We start from the raw sequence: 17,825 nt of genomic DNA, 5'->3' as shown, positions 1-17,825 counted from the left end.
TTTCGCTGTCTATAGCCGGGTACCCATTCCCACCTGGGTGAAGTGAGGAAAATTCGTGTAAAGTGCCTTTCCCAAGGACACAACGTCGGGTCCCTGACGGGATTCGAACCCACGACCTTACGGTTGCGAGTCCGAGAGCCTAACCACTAGGCCACCAACGCCACAATGTACGAGGGACGTCCAGAAAGCAAAAACCGTTTTCACAATAATGGTCATTTACTGCAGGGAAAAAGTACGATGGATATACAGCTACAAACAATACAGAGAAAGTGAAGAAGGAGATAGGCTGGCCTATCCCGCGATGCGTTCTGCTTGTCTGCGCATGCCACACCCTCCCCACTCATTCGCTCCGGCCTTCATTGTTGGCACACGTGGGCTCCCCAATTCTTTGTTTCACTAAGATCACCGAAAAGTTTCTCAGCTGGGTTAGGATATATTCCCGAATTTGCACCACAGTGAGTTGATGTGTTCAATACTGAACCGGAAAGAGCCCTCAGCCTCCATCTTGCCGCTGTAAACAACAATCTACAACCCTTGTAAAACATCTCACCCAGTTTTTTCCCTGCCAGTTTACATAGCCACATTTTGTATCAAACATCCTACACCCATTTGAAGCTTTAACATGTCTTTCAAGATTGAAAAATTATGCTGATGGTGAAATTGATCAACAAAGTAGACATTAAGGAAAAGGAAGACAGTCGTTTTACCCTTTCCTCATTCTCTTCAAACTTTCCTGAGATTTCAAAGTCGCTTCTGCATGAAATCGTAACTGACCGTTTGAGTTATCGAAAGGTGTGCTCAAGCTGGGTACCCAAGCAGCTGACACAAGAGCAAAAGGATCAACGGGCTCCCAGCGCATTAACATTCCTGACATGTTACAAGGACCAAGGAGATGAATTTCTTACTCATACTGTGACGGGTTATGAAACCTGGTTGCGCAAGTCAAAGCAGCAGTCGATGCAGCCAAAAAAGTTCAAGCAGGCCGCGCCAGGAAAAAAAGTCATGTGTACAGTGCTTTGAGACAGGAAAGGAGTTCTTTTAGTAGAATTTCTGGGAAATGGGATGATAATTAACTCCGATGTGTACTGAAACACATTAAAAAAACTGCATACAGCGATTAAAAACAAAGATGCAGAATACTTAGCGACGGCGTTGTTCTGCTTCACGACAATGCAACTCTCCTACAAGTCTGCACAGACCCAAAACCTGATCGCCTCCTTCGGATGGGAACAGTTGAAGCACCCATCGAACAGCCCAGACCTGGCTCCAAGTAACTTTCATCTGTTCCTGCATTTGAAAATGTTTTTGGCTGGGCAGGACTTCAACTCAGACGCTGATCTCACAGCAGAGACTGGACATTGGCTGACATCGCAGGCAGCAGCTTTCTTCGATGGGGGCATTCAGAAGCTTGTCCCATGCTACGACAAATGTCTCAGCAGTTTGGGTGACTACGTGGAGAAGTAGTCATATATAAGAGGTATTCAAAAATAAATCGTTTTGATTGGGAAAATTATTTCTTTTACAATATTTTAAACGGTACTTACTTTCTGGACATCCCTCGTATATATTAAGTTACAGACAATAGCTAAATGTTCGGTCTTAGTCTTATCAGAAAAAGTTACCAAGCTTCTAACTTCTGAGAAGACTGTCACCAATAAACCATCTAGCACTCTGAGTCCGAACGCACCCAAACAGTACTTTTCGGCATAAAAAGCAACGAGCCCTCCTCCTCAATAACCTAAATTGTGTCCATGGAGGCGCAAAAACACCTTCATTGGAAAAAAGAAAAAGCAAATCAAATTCAACCGAGTTTCTAATGTAAAACAAAAGGCCACAACCACAAGGTATTATGATCCCTTTGAATAAAGCCAAGGTTAAAAAGGCCAAACGTGTAAGCTAGATACATCATGATCATGTAAAAAAGAAATATAAACTTGTGTTCACAATTCACAAAATGACACTGACAAATCACAGCCACATTGACCATGACACAAAAATGTCAACTTGTGGAAAACATACATCAATTATATCTGAGTTTGTGACAAAAATGTCGACAAAGAAAAATTGACCAGCAAATAGTAAAATAAATAAATAATTAAAATACCTTTTTTTTTAGCAATTTAACATTGGAGCAAATGAAAAATAAAATGAGCATTCTAACAAGCAGCTAACCCCCCCCCCCCAAAACAAAACAAAAAAACCCACCAAACCTCATGAAGCGTAGTACAACGTGATACTATATATAAATATGGACTTAGAACTGTCATCTATGAGATCAGAACCATGGTCATGCTGACCTTCTTTGTTTTAGTAAAAGTTTTATGACACTTAGATAACAAAGACAGTGCTGAATAAAGTCCAGACTTTCATAAAGAGATGTATTAGGAGTATCTTAATTAAGGACAGGGCAAAAAGATATAGAAGTAGAAATAAGACTAAGAAAGTGGCGATCTTCAGAAAACCCAGCGGCAACATCACAAGACAGTCCCTACAGTGAAACCCACAGAGAACACGAGGCAGAGGTAGGCCACAGTAAACATGGAGGAAATGTGTGGAAAGAGACATGAGAGAGATAAAGCTCTCTTGGAACGAGCTAGGAAGGAAGGATAGCCCTGGACAGAGATAAATGGAAGGAGCATGCATGTGGCCTATATCCTGCCAGGGGTGAAAGGCATTTGATGATGATTTAAGACACTGGCAACACAGTAAGGTCATGTAAGTGCCCAAGTTTAGAGGTGTTACAATTAAGAGTAACAAACACAAAAAAGAAGGAAAGATGTGGATGATACATGTTTGGTAGGAAAGATTGAGCAAACCACACCAGAGCACCCGCCAACTACCCGTGCAGTATAGATGTATGGACTTGGAACTGGACTCTGTGAGATCAAAACACTCTGGTCAAGCTGACCCCAGCTGGGTATACACATTGTGGAAAAAGTTGGAACATGCACTTGTTTGTTCGTTTGTTTAAGTAAAAAGAAGCAAATCGACACAATAATGGTCATTTAGTGCAGGGAAAAAGTATGATGGATACACAGCTACAAACAACACAGAAAGTGAAGAAAGAGATAGGCTGGCCTATCTCGCGATGCGTTCTGCTTGTCTGCGCATGCTACACCCTCCCCACTCATTCGCTCCGGCCTTCATTGTTGGCACATGTGAATGTGGGCTCCCCAATTCTTTGTTTCACTAGATCACCGAAAAGTTTCTCAACTGGCGAGGTTTTACATGTAATTTGCCTATGCACTGTGGACAGCATCAGCAGTATTCCGCTATAACGGACTCGTGTGATTGTCTGATTGCGCTGTTGCATTATTTTATTTACAAAGCTAAAGAAGAGAAAATAACACTCTGTTTTAGAATTGTGTCTTTACAACAGACTTCTCGTTATTTCAGGAATCATTATAAGTGGACTCCACTGTACAGAGGAGGAGAAAAAGGAAGAAATAGAAAAAGGTAGGCTACATACACACATAAAACTTCATGTACAACACTTTCTACAGAAATGTATTATTCACAGCGGGCAGAGGGCATTGTACTTTTAGCGAATGACAGTTACACAAATTTCTGAAAAGAAGAAAAAAACATGTTGGGTTTGGTGTTTTTTTTTGGTTTCTTTGTTTCGGAAAGGGGGGGGGGGGGAAGGTGTGTCAAAATTTGTTAGTTTCTTTACTGTACTCCAGTAAAAGCAAGCTTCTCAAACATTTTCCTTTAACTCCATCTCTCTTTCTCACTGAATTCTGTAACTGCATAATACTAAAAATCTTCTCCCCTTTTCCCTGTCTTTGTGATGAGAAATCAGTAAATCATATTCATTACTTAAAAATAGACACTAAAGCTGAGGCATTCACTATCTCGTAACCCTAGTGCTTTCTTGTCGTATCTCCATTTCTAATAACAGTGAAAACAGTTCAGTTCATAACAAAGAGTGACCTTAAGAAGATGTCATATTTTCACTGTTAAAAAAAAGGAGGTACGACAAGAAAGCACTGAAGTCACCCTGCAAGCACTAGAGAGATATAACAGTAGCAGCCGCAAACTGTGTGCGTCCATCCACTACCTTCAAGGGAACCAGTCTGCAAATGTCAAGTGAGCAAGAAAACGTACATTTTTTTTAGTAAGAATTTTACGGCACTTGCAACACAATAAGGACATATAAGTGCCGAAGATTAAAGGTGTTACAAGCGAGTAACAAACACAAAAAAGAAAGAGGACAGATCAGGATAGAGTTTGATAGGAAAGAAGGAGCAAACCACACTAGAGCACCTGCCAACCACCCACTCGTACATTTTTGTGCCAAGGCCATATTTTGCATCTTTCTATGTAAACATGCACTAGATAAAGACATAGTGCTAGAAGGTTTCAAAGCAATCTTTTGAGAAAAAAACCCAAACAACTTGACATTTTTGTTCAGACTTATAACTACCGTTTCTGACAGTAACCGTCAGTGTAGAGACTGAGTACAAAATTCATCAGTGAAAGCTGTCAGGATGGGGTAGTAATGTTGAAGTGAAACAAACTGACGATGAGATGACGCTGAAACCCTGGATCTACGTCACAATCAAAAGGCAGAGCAAGGCCCAAGAAAATGGAACCAAAAAAGGAAAGTATTGCTTGCTTATGTCAATATCGTTCAACCTGATGTGGGAAGATAATCTGAGGTATTGAATCTCATTGGTTATTAACAACATAACATAATTAAGCTTTCTTGTCATGATATGAAGGAAGAAGGTGGTCGATTCAGTCTTTTTGTATGAAACAAGCTGCCCACATGCCTTAAGCACGACGACCTCGACCTAGAGGCTTAGACAATTGTTTATTGCTTTCGACCACCAATACAATCGTAACTAATTGACAACAGATTTGCCGTCAGTATGTCTTTGGAATATATTTACTAAGTAAAAAGAGAAAAATAAAATATTACAAAACACACTTTCATTGAGCCCCTTGAGAAATTTGTTTAACAGTGGCATAAATACACAAATAAATTAATTAATAAATGCAAGAATAATACACAATATCACAAACATGACATAGATAAATAATCCACTCATCACGAGTGGCAGCCACAATGCAGCGCTATGGTCTTCAAGGACACATCCCCAGGGCCCCTCCACTCCCCAACCCCCCCTAACCCTGTGTCACCAACACACATTTGACTTGCATTTATCCTTTCAGCTTTGAGCCCAAATTGAAAAGCAGATGCTCACATTTTTAAAAACTGGGATTGGAAAGCAATGGCTCAATAGGACCAAAATCTGGAATTTGTATTACATCCATTTTTTTTGCTCAAAATCAAGCTTGCTACATTGAGAAGCCCTCCCTCCCACTCCCCTACCCCTAAATCCAAAAGGATTTTTTTTACTTTGGTTCATTATTTCAAGACAATGCAACATTTGTTCTCCTTGCTTCTTTCATATTATGTTAATCCTCTGTTAATATAAAAAATAGTGAGATAAAATGTGCCGGCTCAGCATAAGATGGTCCCTCACGATAAAGAAAAGGGTGCAGTTCTTTGACATTCTCTGTCCGAGTGAACAAGGTGAGAATGCGTGAAGAGTAAATGCAAAGACATGGAAGACCTCGACCTTCAACACTACACAGCCACCATTACCGATAAGCCAACTAAACACTGAATTCCATTCACATTATCAGCATACCCTTGAGAACAGCAGTAAAATTGAAAAGGAATAGAAGAAAAAACACTTCTTTAGCTAGTCTTTGGGAACAGTGAATCCTACAGTCAGAGGTTTGTTCATTTTCACGACCTTCACATGAGACCCTGAGTGAGCAGCCATGCCCTCAGAGGACGCAAAGGATCGCTCAACAGCAGATGGGGCAGACGCAGCAATTACATCTGCCAATTCATCCCGCTGGTAATCAAAAGCCGAAGTTTCCCTGACCAATTCTGAGTTCTCGCCACCAACATTCTGCAGTGAAACTTCCGATGCGGAGCTTGGAGCTCCAAGCCACCCGTCTAGCCCTGAGCCTTTGTTGGGACAGCTGCTCGAATAAAGCAAGTTACTGTTTTCCAGATCGTCAATACTTTCTTGAAGAGCCGCAGTATTCTTTTCCGACACATTATTAGCATTACAGTCAGGAAACACGGAGCCATCCCTCGAGATCTGAGTGATGTTTTCCTGACTGTCTGTACTAGTGATAGCATCCGCTTTGCAACTAGACTCGCTGTCTTTCCTACCCGGACGAGGAGAAGAGCTCTTTCTGTCCCGTACAGGAAGTTGTGAGCGCCACAACTTGGCCTGTTCCGCACGCAGAAGTCTCGGGGATTTCTCTACACTGCCTCTGCCTTGGTGGTCATACTGGCTTGCAGCTTGTGGCAGCCGAGAAGGATTTGTACTTAGTGAACGAGAAGATATGCGCCTGAGGCAGTCAGGTGACCCCCTGACCTCACAAGCTTGGCTGATGCCGTCATCCCTTGGAGAAGTGGTCTTCATAGAACCAGCCGACTCCGTCTCAGCATGCATTTGTAAAGGACCTCCACTTAACGACTGAAGTATCTCGCCATTTTCATCATTAGATGGCCGCGTAGACTCTAAAGTCTGGTCAGAGACATAAGATTGTAAACACATGGCTCCCCCTGAATCAGGCTTTGCATCAGAAATAAATTCAGTGGCAGCTTGTGTGTCTGAAGGACTAGGACTTAACAACATGGGTATTTCCTGATCTACAGAACTAGACGACCCTTCCACCTCAGATGCCTGGTTGGTACCATGGCACCGTGGAGAGACAGATCTAACAAGACCTGAGTCAACAACGTTCAGATCCGACAGTTTTTCATCTGTGGCCAGGGAAAGACTTGGACAGGACAACGAGGGGTCATCCTGACTAGAGGTACCAGGTGTACCCATTACCTCACTCACATGGTTGTCAGTATCTTCGTTTTCGGAAATATACCTCGCAGAACAACGTTTTACGATACGAGCTGACCCGCCAGCAGCCTGTGCCTTTGAAGGACTTCTACTCAACGACCAGGAGATGCCTTGACCTTCAGCCGCGGGGGAACCAGGGTCGTGGTTCTGGTCATCAACCTTTTGGGGTGTACACCTTCTCGGCGCGGGCCTCACGTTACCTCTCTGCCCAGCCCGCCCTACACCTCTTCTAGTCGTCACCGCTCCTCCTCTCTCTCTCTGACTCCCGTTCGCAGCAGCTCCGACATTTTGGGATCTGCCGACAGCAGCCGAACCACGACCCGTTCCTGATGATGTGGGTCTCTGCTGGCCTCTGTTGTGCCCCTGTCTCCCCACCTCTACTTCTGGTCTTCGGTTCTCTCCCCTGAGAGTGGAAGGACCCGGGGGTCTCGATCTAACTTTTGGAACCAGCTTCGGCTTTGGTTTTGGATCGGGGAAATCAGCGAAGTAAACATACGAGGAATTCTCAAGAATTTTCGTCTGGGTTTCCTTCATCAGCTGAGGCCACTGCTTACAGCGAGTAGCCTGATGGATGTGTGTTCGGAGAAATTTCTCACAGCGTTTCAGCATAGAGTCAAGTAACCCAATCACATCGGCATCCGGACTCTCCAGGCCTAACTGCTGCGACTTCAACGCTACCAGCGTCTGATACACAAGGCAAGCGGTGTCTACAGCCAGAGAATCTATCACAGAATTAAAAATCTCTTCAAGAGCACCAGCTTTCCATGAAGCAACTTTTGCCCACTGAAGAAATTCGTAAGTTCCGATCACATCGATGAAATTAGAGGATGTGAACTCAATAGCCAGGTCCATCAGCTGGGTAAGCAAACAAAGAATGCTCTCAGTCCACCTGATTCTGGGCAGACTCGTGGTCAGTTTGTCACAGTCCATAATAATGTCCAGCACATTTTGCTTGGTCATCAGAGAGACCATATTCTCCACGCAGAGCTGCTGTAAGTGCTCAGGCAATGCAGCGAATGTCTTGGTGGGCCAGATCCGGGTGAAGTATTTGGACACCCACCTAAGGCAGCGGGCCAGAAGCTCATCCAGGTTGAAGTTATGGCAGAGAGAGACGGCCTCCGGGGCACTGCTCACACAGCCCTGGCACGGCTTGTGGAAAAAATGGCACAAATCCTTTTTCACGTAGAACGCCAAGACAGACTTGAAAGCCAGAACCCCGTACATGTCGGCCAAAAGGAAAAGATCCATAAGGTCACAAGGGGTCGTGAGGTCAACCACGCCACCGTACAGGAAGAGCAACACTTGCTCGAGAGCCTGCGGCGCCACGCCCTCCAGCTGGATCATCTCCATGTTGCTCTCAGACCACCGTCCACCCAGCATGGCTGCAAAGTATTCGCTCCGGCCCGTCAGCACGGCCTTATGGGCCAAGAACTGAACCCCGTCCACTGAGAGGCAGCAGTCGCAGTTCGTCTCTTGGAGGTGCATCTGAAGCAGATCACGGCCCAGAGGGCTGCACGTCTCATACGGAATGGAAAAAGAATAGGAAGATTTGACGGCACTGTCTAACGATCCGCCCAGTACAGGACTTGTAGACGCCTTCTCCACAGAGAGCGGGGAAGCCTCAGCAGTTTGAGTCCCACCATCGCAAAACATCCCATCTCCATCCACATCCACTTTATTCTCAGTGCAGTCATCCCATAAAACAACTTTGTCTTCTACCAGTTCTAACACATTCTCAGTACTACATGTACCAGCATTCGCATTGACTGATTTGTCTTCATGTTCAAACTGATCTTCAGGTATGACTGCATCTGATTTGTTAACCTTTGCATGAGGTCTTCCTAAACAATCTTCCCCTCTCGCACTCCCTTCAGCACATGTGCTTTGGTCATCCTTTGGGTTGTTCCCCGAATCTTCTTTCTCGTCCACCGGAGAAGAATCATGAGATGATTCACTCCCATATTTCAGATTTGTACTTGCTGCTGTATCACTTTCATTTACAACAGCATCTTCGTTCACACTAGTGGGTGCAGCATCAGCGACAATGGGAATATCATCAGCGACAGCAGCAGGACCGGCATCAACAACATCAGCAGGTACAGCGTCAGTGACAGCAGCAGCAGCATTGTCCACACTCGCCACTACACAGCATTCCTCTAAATACATCTCATCAGAATTTTTCTGTCTGCTCTGACCACCACCACCACCATCCACACAATTCATGGTAGGTTCTCCCGACTCCCCGCCCGTCCACTCTCCACAAGTACCAGCTTGCCCGTTTCTGAACGACAGGCCATCATCGGCACAGCCTGTGGCACTCGATTCTCCAGAAATGGCAGGTAGAAATTCGTCCATGAAAAGAGCCGAGTCACTGACAGTATACATTTGTCTGAAAAGGATTCAAGTACAAATCACATTTACTTCATATAATTAATGGGTGAAGATAAGTCATACACATTTCGTACAACTGCCAAATTCTTGAAGACCTTGAATACTATACAATGCCTTTTAATCTTTTTAAATTGTAAGTGTGTTTTTCAAACCCCCATTCACAAAATGTCAACCATTTTGGAGGTTGGAAACCAACACAGGCTGAAAGGGATACAATATTCCAGCAGAAAGACCAAGATACTCAATAAAAATCACACCCTCACGAAAATTGAACTTGGGTCTTCAGCAAGTGACAGCAACACGCCTAACCTCTATACCACAGACGCCAGTTGTACACTCCTAAACAAAGTTACCCACAATATCAAAATCACAAGAGGAAGCTCTGAATATACATGAACAGTTTGCATTGCAGTACAATGGCATCTCATCTTGCTAGCATCAATTGTAAGAGATAAATGTTGAAGGCTGAAGATAAATCCCAGATAAATACCCAACCATCAATATTCATAGGACAGAAAATGGAGAGACAAATCGTTAATAGCAATGACACTACACACACACACACACTTGCCTATGCACACACATACACACACACAAAAACACATACCTGCCTATGCAGGCACAAACATTCAGCCCCTCCACCCACCCCAGCACAAAAACACACACAAACTCACCAAAAAAAAACACCCCCAACCAAACTTATGTTACCTCACAAAATTCTCTAGTTGAGCTCTGCTCAGTCCATGCATCTTCAAGCACACTTCCTTTCTGTCGTCATCATCATTATCCTTTTCTGTTAGCACAAGCCAGCTGTCTTGCCACAAGTGCCGACACCTACAGCAAAAGAAAGACATTGACAGCCAAATAAACAACTTGTAGTTCCCCCCTTTTGAAAAAGAAAAAGAAAGACATTGACAGCCAAATAAACAACTTGTAGTTCCCCCCTTTCAAAAAAGAATAACAAACTCAGGGTGCTAGGAAAAGTTTTGTTGTAGTAGAGGTTTTACGGCGCTCGCAACTGCATAAGGTCGTATGAGCGTCAGAAGATTAGTAGAGGTGTTACAAGAGAGTAACAAACCCAAAAAAGAAGAAGGAGCGATAAGGACGATAAATGTTTCATAGGAAAGAAGAAGAAGAAAACCACACCAGAGCACCCGCCAACCACCCACGTGCTGGGAAAAGATCTGGTGTCTCAAATTTTACAAAAACCAACAACTAACTTTTAATGTGTACTTTTAACAAGGAGAAAAACAAGGAAAGGAACATTTTTTCTCAAATAACTTCACAGATATGTAAGATAAGTAATCCAAGCCATATAACAGATAATAGCAGAGCACTCAACTAATTTTTCTTTCATATTACAGAATAAAAATATCAACAGAAAACAATGATCTTTCAATTCTTTGCTCACATATATACAGGTCTATCTGGGAATTTCCCTTCTTTAGATTCTTACCTCGCCTGTAAGATACAGCGATGAGCCCTGACACTGTCTGTCCCATTGGTGATGGTCAGATCTTTATGTGTGTCATCATCTGCTAACCTGAAAATGAACAAGAGAAACACATTAAATTCTATAATTCATGGGTTCAACTTCATTTTTTAAAAATATCAGTCTTCAAATATTATAAAGAAAGAAATACTAAGATGCAGGAATCCTACGGTGAAACCATTCTCAGATTGGTAATAATAATAATAATAATAATAATAATAATAGTAATAATAATAATAATAGTAATAATAATAATAATTATAATAATAATAAGAGCATTTGTATCCCACCTTTCCCACAACATGGGCCCAAGGCGTACATAGGAGATTAAAACCGCATTCATACTAAAACCATACAAATTCATCATGTGCACATTTTGACAGCAACATTCTTTCAGACAATAAAAAATGCTCATACAAAAAGGCAAGCTACAGTCCATTAATTAAAATTCATGTTTCTTAAATAGATGTGTTTTCAGTCACCTTTTGAAAGTATCAAGTTTTATTTCGGTCCTCAAATCAATCATGAGGGAGAGTGTTCCAAACTGTTAGCCCAGAAAAATGAAAAGCTCTCTCACCATATTTCTTCAGTGACACATGAGGTGTTGAAATTAAGTCTAGAGCCACTGGATCTTGGTTCACGTGATGGTGTGTATGGTAAAATGAGTTCCTGAATGTATGTGGGAGACAGGTTAGTTTGACCTTGGAAGCATAGTAGGGTTAACTTATATTCGATTCTCTCTTTCAGTGGAAGCCAAAGGAGCTCTTTAAGGAGGGAAGTCACATGATGCTTTAATACTAGCCCGGCAGCACTGTTTCGAATGCGTTTGAGTTTTGCAAATTTTTCTTCAGGTATGCCAGCGAACAGTGAATTGCAATAATCAATGCGTGACAAAATGAAGGCAAACACTACTTTTTTGGTGGCATCAGTGTTAAGAAATGTCCTTATGTGGGCAATTCTTCTCATTTCTAATACTGCGTAGTAGAGCCAGTGCCAGAACCTGGTACCCCTAAACATGTCACAGAAGTCAAAAATTAAAAACTACTTAATTTCTGTTTTAATGCCATGAATATGTAGGTTATTGGTGTCATTTTCATAACCATGTGCAAATACAGCAGAAAAATATATACGGTATTTTGTAAGAAATTTAGATGTTAGATGGTCACTTTGAGATTCTGACGGGCATAACTAAGGTGACAGGAAATCTCGACTAGTGATAAAATTTGAACAACCCCATTTGTTTAAAGTTGATATCTCTACTACTTTTTACGACAGTATCACGTCTTCAAAAAAAAGAAAAAGAAAATTCCCATCCGATTTGGTGATATTCGATGTAACATGTTATCAAAACTATGTTATGTAAATGTTTCTAATGCTTACAACTGTATATCTCTACCTCTTATAGGAAACTCTGATCATTGCATGTCTCTTTTATTACCGAAGTACAAACCTAAATTGTCACCATCTGGAGTGAAGAAAACAGGGAAAGCCAGAGAGATTGCTTTGAAAGTACGAATTGGAATGTTTTTAAAGATTCAAGTAATAGTAAAGATGAATTATGTGAGACTATCACTGGTTATATCAGGTTTTGTGAAGATCTACATTAATCTAAAAAAAAGAAGTTATTTACTACCCAAATAACGAGCCCTGGGTTATTGTTTTAAGTAGAAGATTTACGGTGCTCGCAACTGCATAAGGTCATAGGAGTGCCAGAAGATTAGAGGTGTTACAAGAGAGTTACAAACTTAAAAAAGAAGAAGGGGAGATAAGGACGACAGATGTTTGATAGGAAAGAAGAAGCAAACCACACTCGAGCACCTGCCAACCACCCACTAGCACTAGGTTAGCAAGGAGTTAAAAGAAATATTAAATGAGAAAAAGAAGGCATTCAAACTGAAAGATCGAGACAAATAAAAAACAACAAATGTTAAAGCATGTTTACAAAGAAAAGTTAGAAGACCATTTCACTTCTACCAACACAAAAATGACGTGGCAATGTTTAAAAACTATAGTTGGAGACATACCAAGACGGACAAACATTCCTACACACAAGACACGAACCCAAGTCAGTGTGTAAACAAACCGAATTCTTTTCATGTTCGTTTTAACAACCATGACTTCTCCAACAGCTCGTTAGTGCTATTGGTCTGTAATTGGATGAGGGCGTGTGGTCTTTGTTAGGTTTGTGGTATTGAAATTACAGTGGCGAGACGCCAAGACTAGATAAAACGCCGTGTTGCGATTAGCGCCAGTGCGAAGTAAAACGGCGTGTGTTATATGAAGCTTAATCTACCTTTCGTTGTTGGAAGTTCTGATGGCCGAAGGGACAGCGCTTCTGCGTTTGAAGCCAAACCACTATTATGAGCGTGGGTTTGATCCCGGTCTTGGAAGTTTTTCGTTGTTTTATTTTGGTTTTTTGTCCCCTTCTCGTCTGACCAACAAATTTTTCTCATAATTATAATTTGTTGCTTAGTAGTTGTTTTTTTATGTAGTGATGAAGAATGCACATTCTGGTTTGGTCCCCAGAGGAGCTCTGGACAAAGAAGGCCTTAGTAGGCTATTATAGCCTATACTTTTCCTTTTACCAATTTAGGCCTGGTTAAAGTTCACTAGTGGCTTTCCTTAGTCTGTGAGTCTAATAAACTTGTAAAAAATTTTTATTCTAGGCTCAGGAGAATTTTAAAAAACCTTCCGGGACTGGGATTCGAGGCTACACTTGGAAGCACTGAACATTAGACTTAGAGAATGTAGACAGTTTGTACGTTCTCTAGGCTTAGGCTAACTTAAAGTTTAAGAGAATATTTTTAGGTAGACCTATTGTATGACGACACAGCGGACAGGAATTACGGCTTGGCTAAACCGAGTTGCACCGTCTTGTTTATTGTTATCCATGCGTCTTTCGACTTACTTGCTCAAACTCAAATGATAATATGATTATGAGAGATGAACAAGACCACGTCTAGTCTACTTTTGTGCAAACAATGTCAGAAACAGTAGTTAGATCTAATCTACATCTACCCAATATTGATCGGAATAGACAACGTCATAAAAAAAGGAATCAAATCCTAGGAGGTTTATGAGGAATCTGAACTCTTCCACAATTCAGGCAGAACTACTTGAATATAATAGAAGAGATGAGATCTAATACTGGCATTTCAAATAACATGGTAGCTATTCAGAACGCAGCATTTCAATTAGCACAAAAGAGCTTTCAGAACGCGGCGTTGCAAATGGCGCCAGCCCAAAAAAAAACCTTCCAGGACCGGGGTTCGAACAACGAGAGGTAGATTAAACTTCATGATATAATACACGACGTTTTATTCAGCACATGCGCTAATCGCAACGCAGCGTTTTATTTAGCACTGGCGCTAAACGCAACACGGCGTTGCAAAAGAACGACCTAGCCTAGGCATGCCCCCCTGAATTAAACCATAATATAATTAGATGTTTTGCAGTTGTTATGTTAGTGTTAGTATATCTTAGCTCGCCACACTCAAACATTATAGATCTAGATCTAGAATCTAGATCGAATATAGATCTAGGCTCAAAATAAGGGGGGGTGAAGCACCAAGACCAAGATTTCCTCTACCAGGTCTGTACTTCGTGATTTTGTTCCCGGTTACCGGGTCTGCATTCATACACACTCACAGTCTGAGATCCTCCTTCATGCTGGATGCAACACCATCTCTCAGTCGTAGCAGTTCTTGTTTGCTCTTTTCGTGGAAAGCCTGGCTCATCTCCACCTCGCCTCGTACAGCAGACCAGCTCCCACTCCCTGACACTGACAACATAGCGGCAGCCTCAACTTGATACTTGATTTAAGTATTTTAACTTAAATTAAGCGAGGTGACTTTTCGGTCTGGTCGTTCTCCAGTTGATGGCAATGATTAAGACTCAGGAAAAAATATGAGATAAGGCCAAGGTACCCATCTGATTGGCTTGAGGCCCATATGTATCATGAATCATCAGGGCTCTCGCTTTTCGCTTGTCAATTGTGTTTGCATTGGCGATCCTATTCAGCCACAGATCTAGAAAATCCGAGTGGGAGCTCTCTTGTGGAGTGTGTTTATTATGTTTCCTTCGGTTCGCTGTTTATTTCCGAGGGGAAGTTTTTAAATTAATAAAGTGACTATCACGCCGTACAATGAGCTTGGTGTCTGGGAACTTTTTGAGTTCAGTAAAATTATACATCATGTACATGTAATACATGTATTATACTTTCATAATGTATGCCATGTACACATGACACATTATCTTATTATATATCATTCTGAGTGTCACCACACGACATCCTTCTAAAGCGCCACCGTAGCAATTCGGGAACTCTTCTGTTTTATGATCTAAAAAAAGGACACAAAGAAATATGACGAAGAAGAACAATTGTGTTCCTGCCGGTTAATATCAGTCATATCAGAGACACTAAAATATATTTTAGTGTCTCTGGTCATATGAAGGAAATTTCAAAACTGAGTTAACATTATTTTTAAAAACTATTACCTTTTCTCTACAATTTAAAACAAGGATGAAGTAAATATGACCTTATTTGACGAAAATACAGAACTTTTAATTGTGCCAGGGGAGGAAACACGAAAAGGAGAAAATGTCCTCCGAAGTTGAGCAACATGTTTCCATAGCAATGGGGGTCTTAGAATTGAGATAGAGATTTGAAATTTATAGTCGATTATAGTCTTTTATTTTTATCTTAAATGAAGCAGAAGACATCAAACTTTCAATTGATTCAAAAAAACAAAAAATTCATGGAAAGTCACTTATAGTCTTTCAAGCCTCGTAACTGATAATAGCACACTGCGTCTTACGACTGATATATTGACCCGGGGAGACATAATTGGACAAAAGACTTACTAGATCCACTTCTTTTTAAAAATCCGGCCTTTGCTACAGACTTCAACATAAGTTAAGGACCACTTACAAACACCCTGAGCGGTCTTATTGGGTCGACCTGCACGTGGGCGTTCTTGGACTGATCCAGGCGCTGCCTCAAACGGGTAATGGCAGAGTGTGACACTGCAAGCCTTCTGGCAACCTCTCGGGCTCCAACTCCATCCTGCAGCCATGCCATAGCTCTGGCACGATCAAAGTCCCTCAGCTTTCGTCTTGGTGGCATGTTGATGCGATGCTGGATTGTGCGCAAAGCTGGCGGCTTACATTGCCATCAAGGTGAGCACAGATCGAGACCAAACGTCCGTTTATTACATTCATCAGAAATTGTAACTGAGGAATGTTCATAGTGTCGCTCACAAATCGATAACAAACAGCGTTAAATTGTGTTAAAATTCCCCGAGGATTTCCGTGTAGCACGTGGTGTTTTTTGTCCCCAGTGGCGTCGCGTGGTTTGCAGACAAGGTGGTGCATAATTGGAAAGTGAGCAAATGGGCAATAGGCTTAGTAGCTGCAATTAGGATTTCTTGAGAAAGTCAATTAGAATCTGCAAGATATCCCGTAAACTACATCTATCGATATTTACAACCGTTTCTAGATGAAACCACATAAAAGCTGCAATAAAGTGAAACAATACTAACAACTCACTATGCTCACAATCTGAGAAAATTACAGATTTCTAATTACAGGTACTTCGTGCAGCACCAGGACTTGCTACACAATAGAGGGAGACAACAGTTTGAATACCCATTCTTCATTGAGTTATCGTAGACTCTACTAGTGTGGTAGATAGGCTCACGGAAACTTGGATCAAATTTTAAACTTGCACCAAATTGATGCTGCGAAGAGAATTTTCATGCACATTTCTTCTTGGGCGGAAAGAACGATGCCTAAATTTCTCTACAGTGACAAAAATAACTTTGGTGCAAAGATTTTGCTTGCTCCCAGCAGACACTACCGCAAGCGGTGCCACGAGCATAAACCATCCTCGCCGTCTGTCTCTTCACTGGCTGCAAGCGGGTGACGGATCGCAAGGGGAGCGGCCAATCTTAGAAAAATAGGGGGGGGGGGGGTTGAAGGCCAGGGTTAGGTGGAGCGCTTGCACCAATTGCACCAATGGCGCCCCGCCACTGTTTGCCCCTTTAGGAAGCTTGAACGCATTGGTAACCCATTAACACATTCAAAGCAAACATCTCTGAAACATTCCTTGCTGTCCTTTTTTTTCGAATTTTAAAAAATCAGAGCTGTATAGCTGTTAAGGCGGTCCTTAACTTATGTTGAAGTCTGTATGTTACAGTGACGAGGGGAGAAACAAGGGTCTTTCTCTTGTTTGTTTATTCGCTGTTTCTTGGTTTATTTATTTATGTTGTTGTCTAATGTTTCTCTCACTCCGTCTACTCATCTTCTTCTGGAACTGCCCCTTTATGTGAAAAAATATTCAAATTTGGGAAATGTTTTGTTCCCCGCAGGAGTTTTAAAAGATATCAGTGGATTTTAATAATGTCAAAACTGCAGGACCCAGCACGGAGTGTCTGGCTGCTGTTGTGGTCCAATATAATACATGTACCAAAATAATCCACCAAACCCCAAAAAATAAATGATGGTTCACAAAAGACTGCCAAAAAGCTGTTGCGGCCAAAAATCAGCCCTCATGAAGTTCATCAACCCTAAAACCAACGAAGACCTCACAAATTTCAAAATTGCACGAGCCCAAGCGCGCAGAATAATCAGAAAGGCCAAAAAGCATTTTTTCGCTATTTTGTCTCTAAAATAAACAACTACACACCAAAGCACAAAGTTTCGAAGACGATAAAGAAATCAAAAGGTACCAAAAGAGACACAGTTAAACACATCTTCAAACCAAAATAAGTCATTTGAAGAGACAGAAAAAACAGTGGCTGACTGTTAAGCATCAACCCTTTCCGGAAATTCTGCTTCCCAAAATTACAACCCGGAATTTAAAAAAGTGAAAATGTCTTCTAAAAAGACAACTGTTGACTTTACCTCTTTAAATCAAGAAAACTATAATTGCAGCTTTTCTTTTGATTAACTAAAATGTAACATTGCAGGACTATCAAACAGCTCCAGGCCCTGATCTAATACAAAACGAAATAATCAAACATCTCCAGACGAAACACTCCTATTACTCCTTG

General features: G+C 41.7%; 1 protein-coding gene across 1 annotated transcript; it reads right to left on the bottom strand.

Moving 5' to 3' along the window:
- Positions 1-2,606: 2,606 nt before the first annotated feature.
- LOC101861822 lies at positions 2,607-15,146 on the bottom strand. The gene is made up of 4 exons (XM_005100665.3): positions 14,422-15,146; positions 10,738-10,824; positions 9,990-10,115; positions 2,607-9,279 (listed from the first exon to the last, which is right to left on the bottom strand). Exons 1-4 carry the CDS (start codon positions 14,562-14,564, stop codon positions 5,715-5,717), a joined length of 3,921 nt encoding a protein of 1,306 aa, XP_005100722.1. The 5' UTR covers positions 14,565-15,146; the 3' UTR covers positions 2,607-5,714.
- Positions 15,147-17,825: the final 2,679 nt, after the last annotated feature.

This window comes from Aplysia californica, unplaced genomic scaffold (genome assembly GCF_000002075.1).
Source record: "Aplysia californica isolate F4 #8 unplaced genomic scaffold, AplCal3.0 scaffold00255, whole genome shotgun sequence".
NCBI classification, from domain to species: Eukaryota; Metazoa; Mollusca; class Gastropoda; order Aplysiida; family Aplysiidae; genus Aplysia; species Aplysia californica.
Note: the sequence above shows the minus strand (reverse complement) of the source record. Positions and strands in the feature narration are given on the sequence as shown.

What these genes read in the sequence shown, in the direction of transcription:
- LOC101861822 (XM_005100665.3), bottom strand. Translation starts at nt 14,564, where the DNA reads ATGTTGTCAGTGTCAGGGAGTGGGAGCTGGTCTGCTGTACGAGGCGAG. An exon ending in ATGAAGGAGGATCTCAGACT is followed by an intron (nt 10,825 to 14,421) that starts GTGAGTGTGTAT and finishes GTTCATTTTCAG; the next exon opens with GTTAGCAGATGATGACACAC. An exon ending in CGCTGTATCTTACAGGCGAG is followed by an intron (nt 10,116 to 10,737) that starts GTAAGAATCTAA and finishes CTTTTGCTGTAG; the next exon opens with GTGTCGGCACTTGTGGCAAG.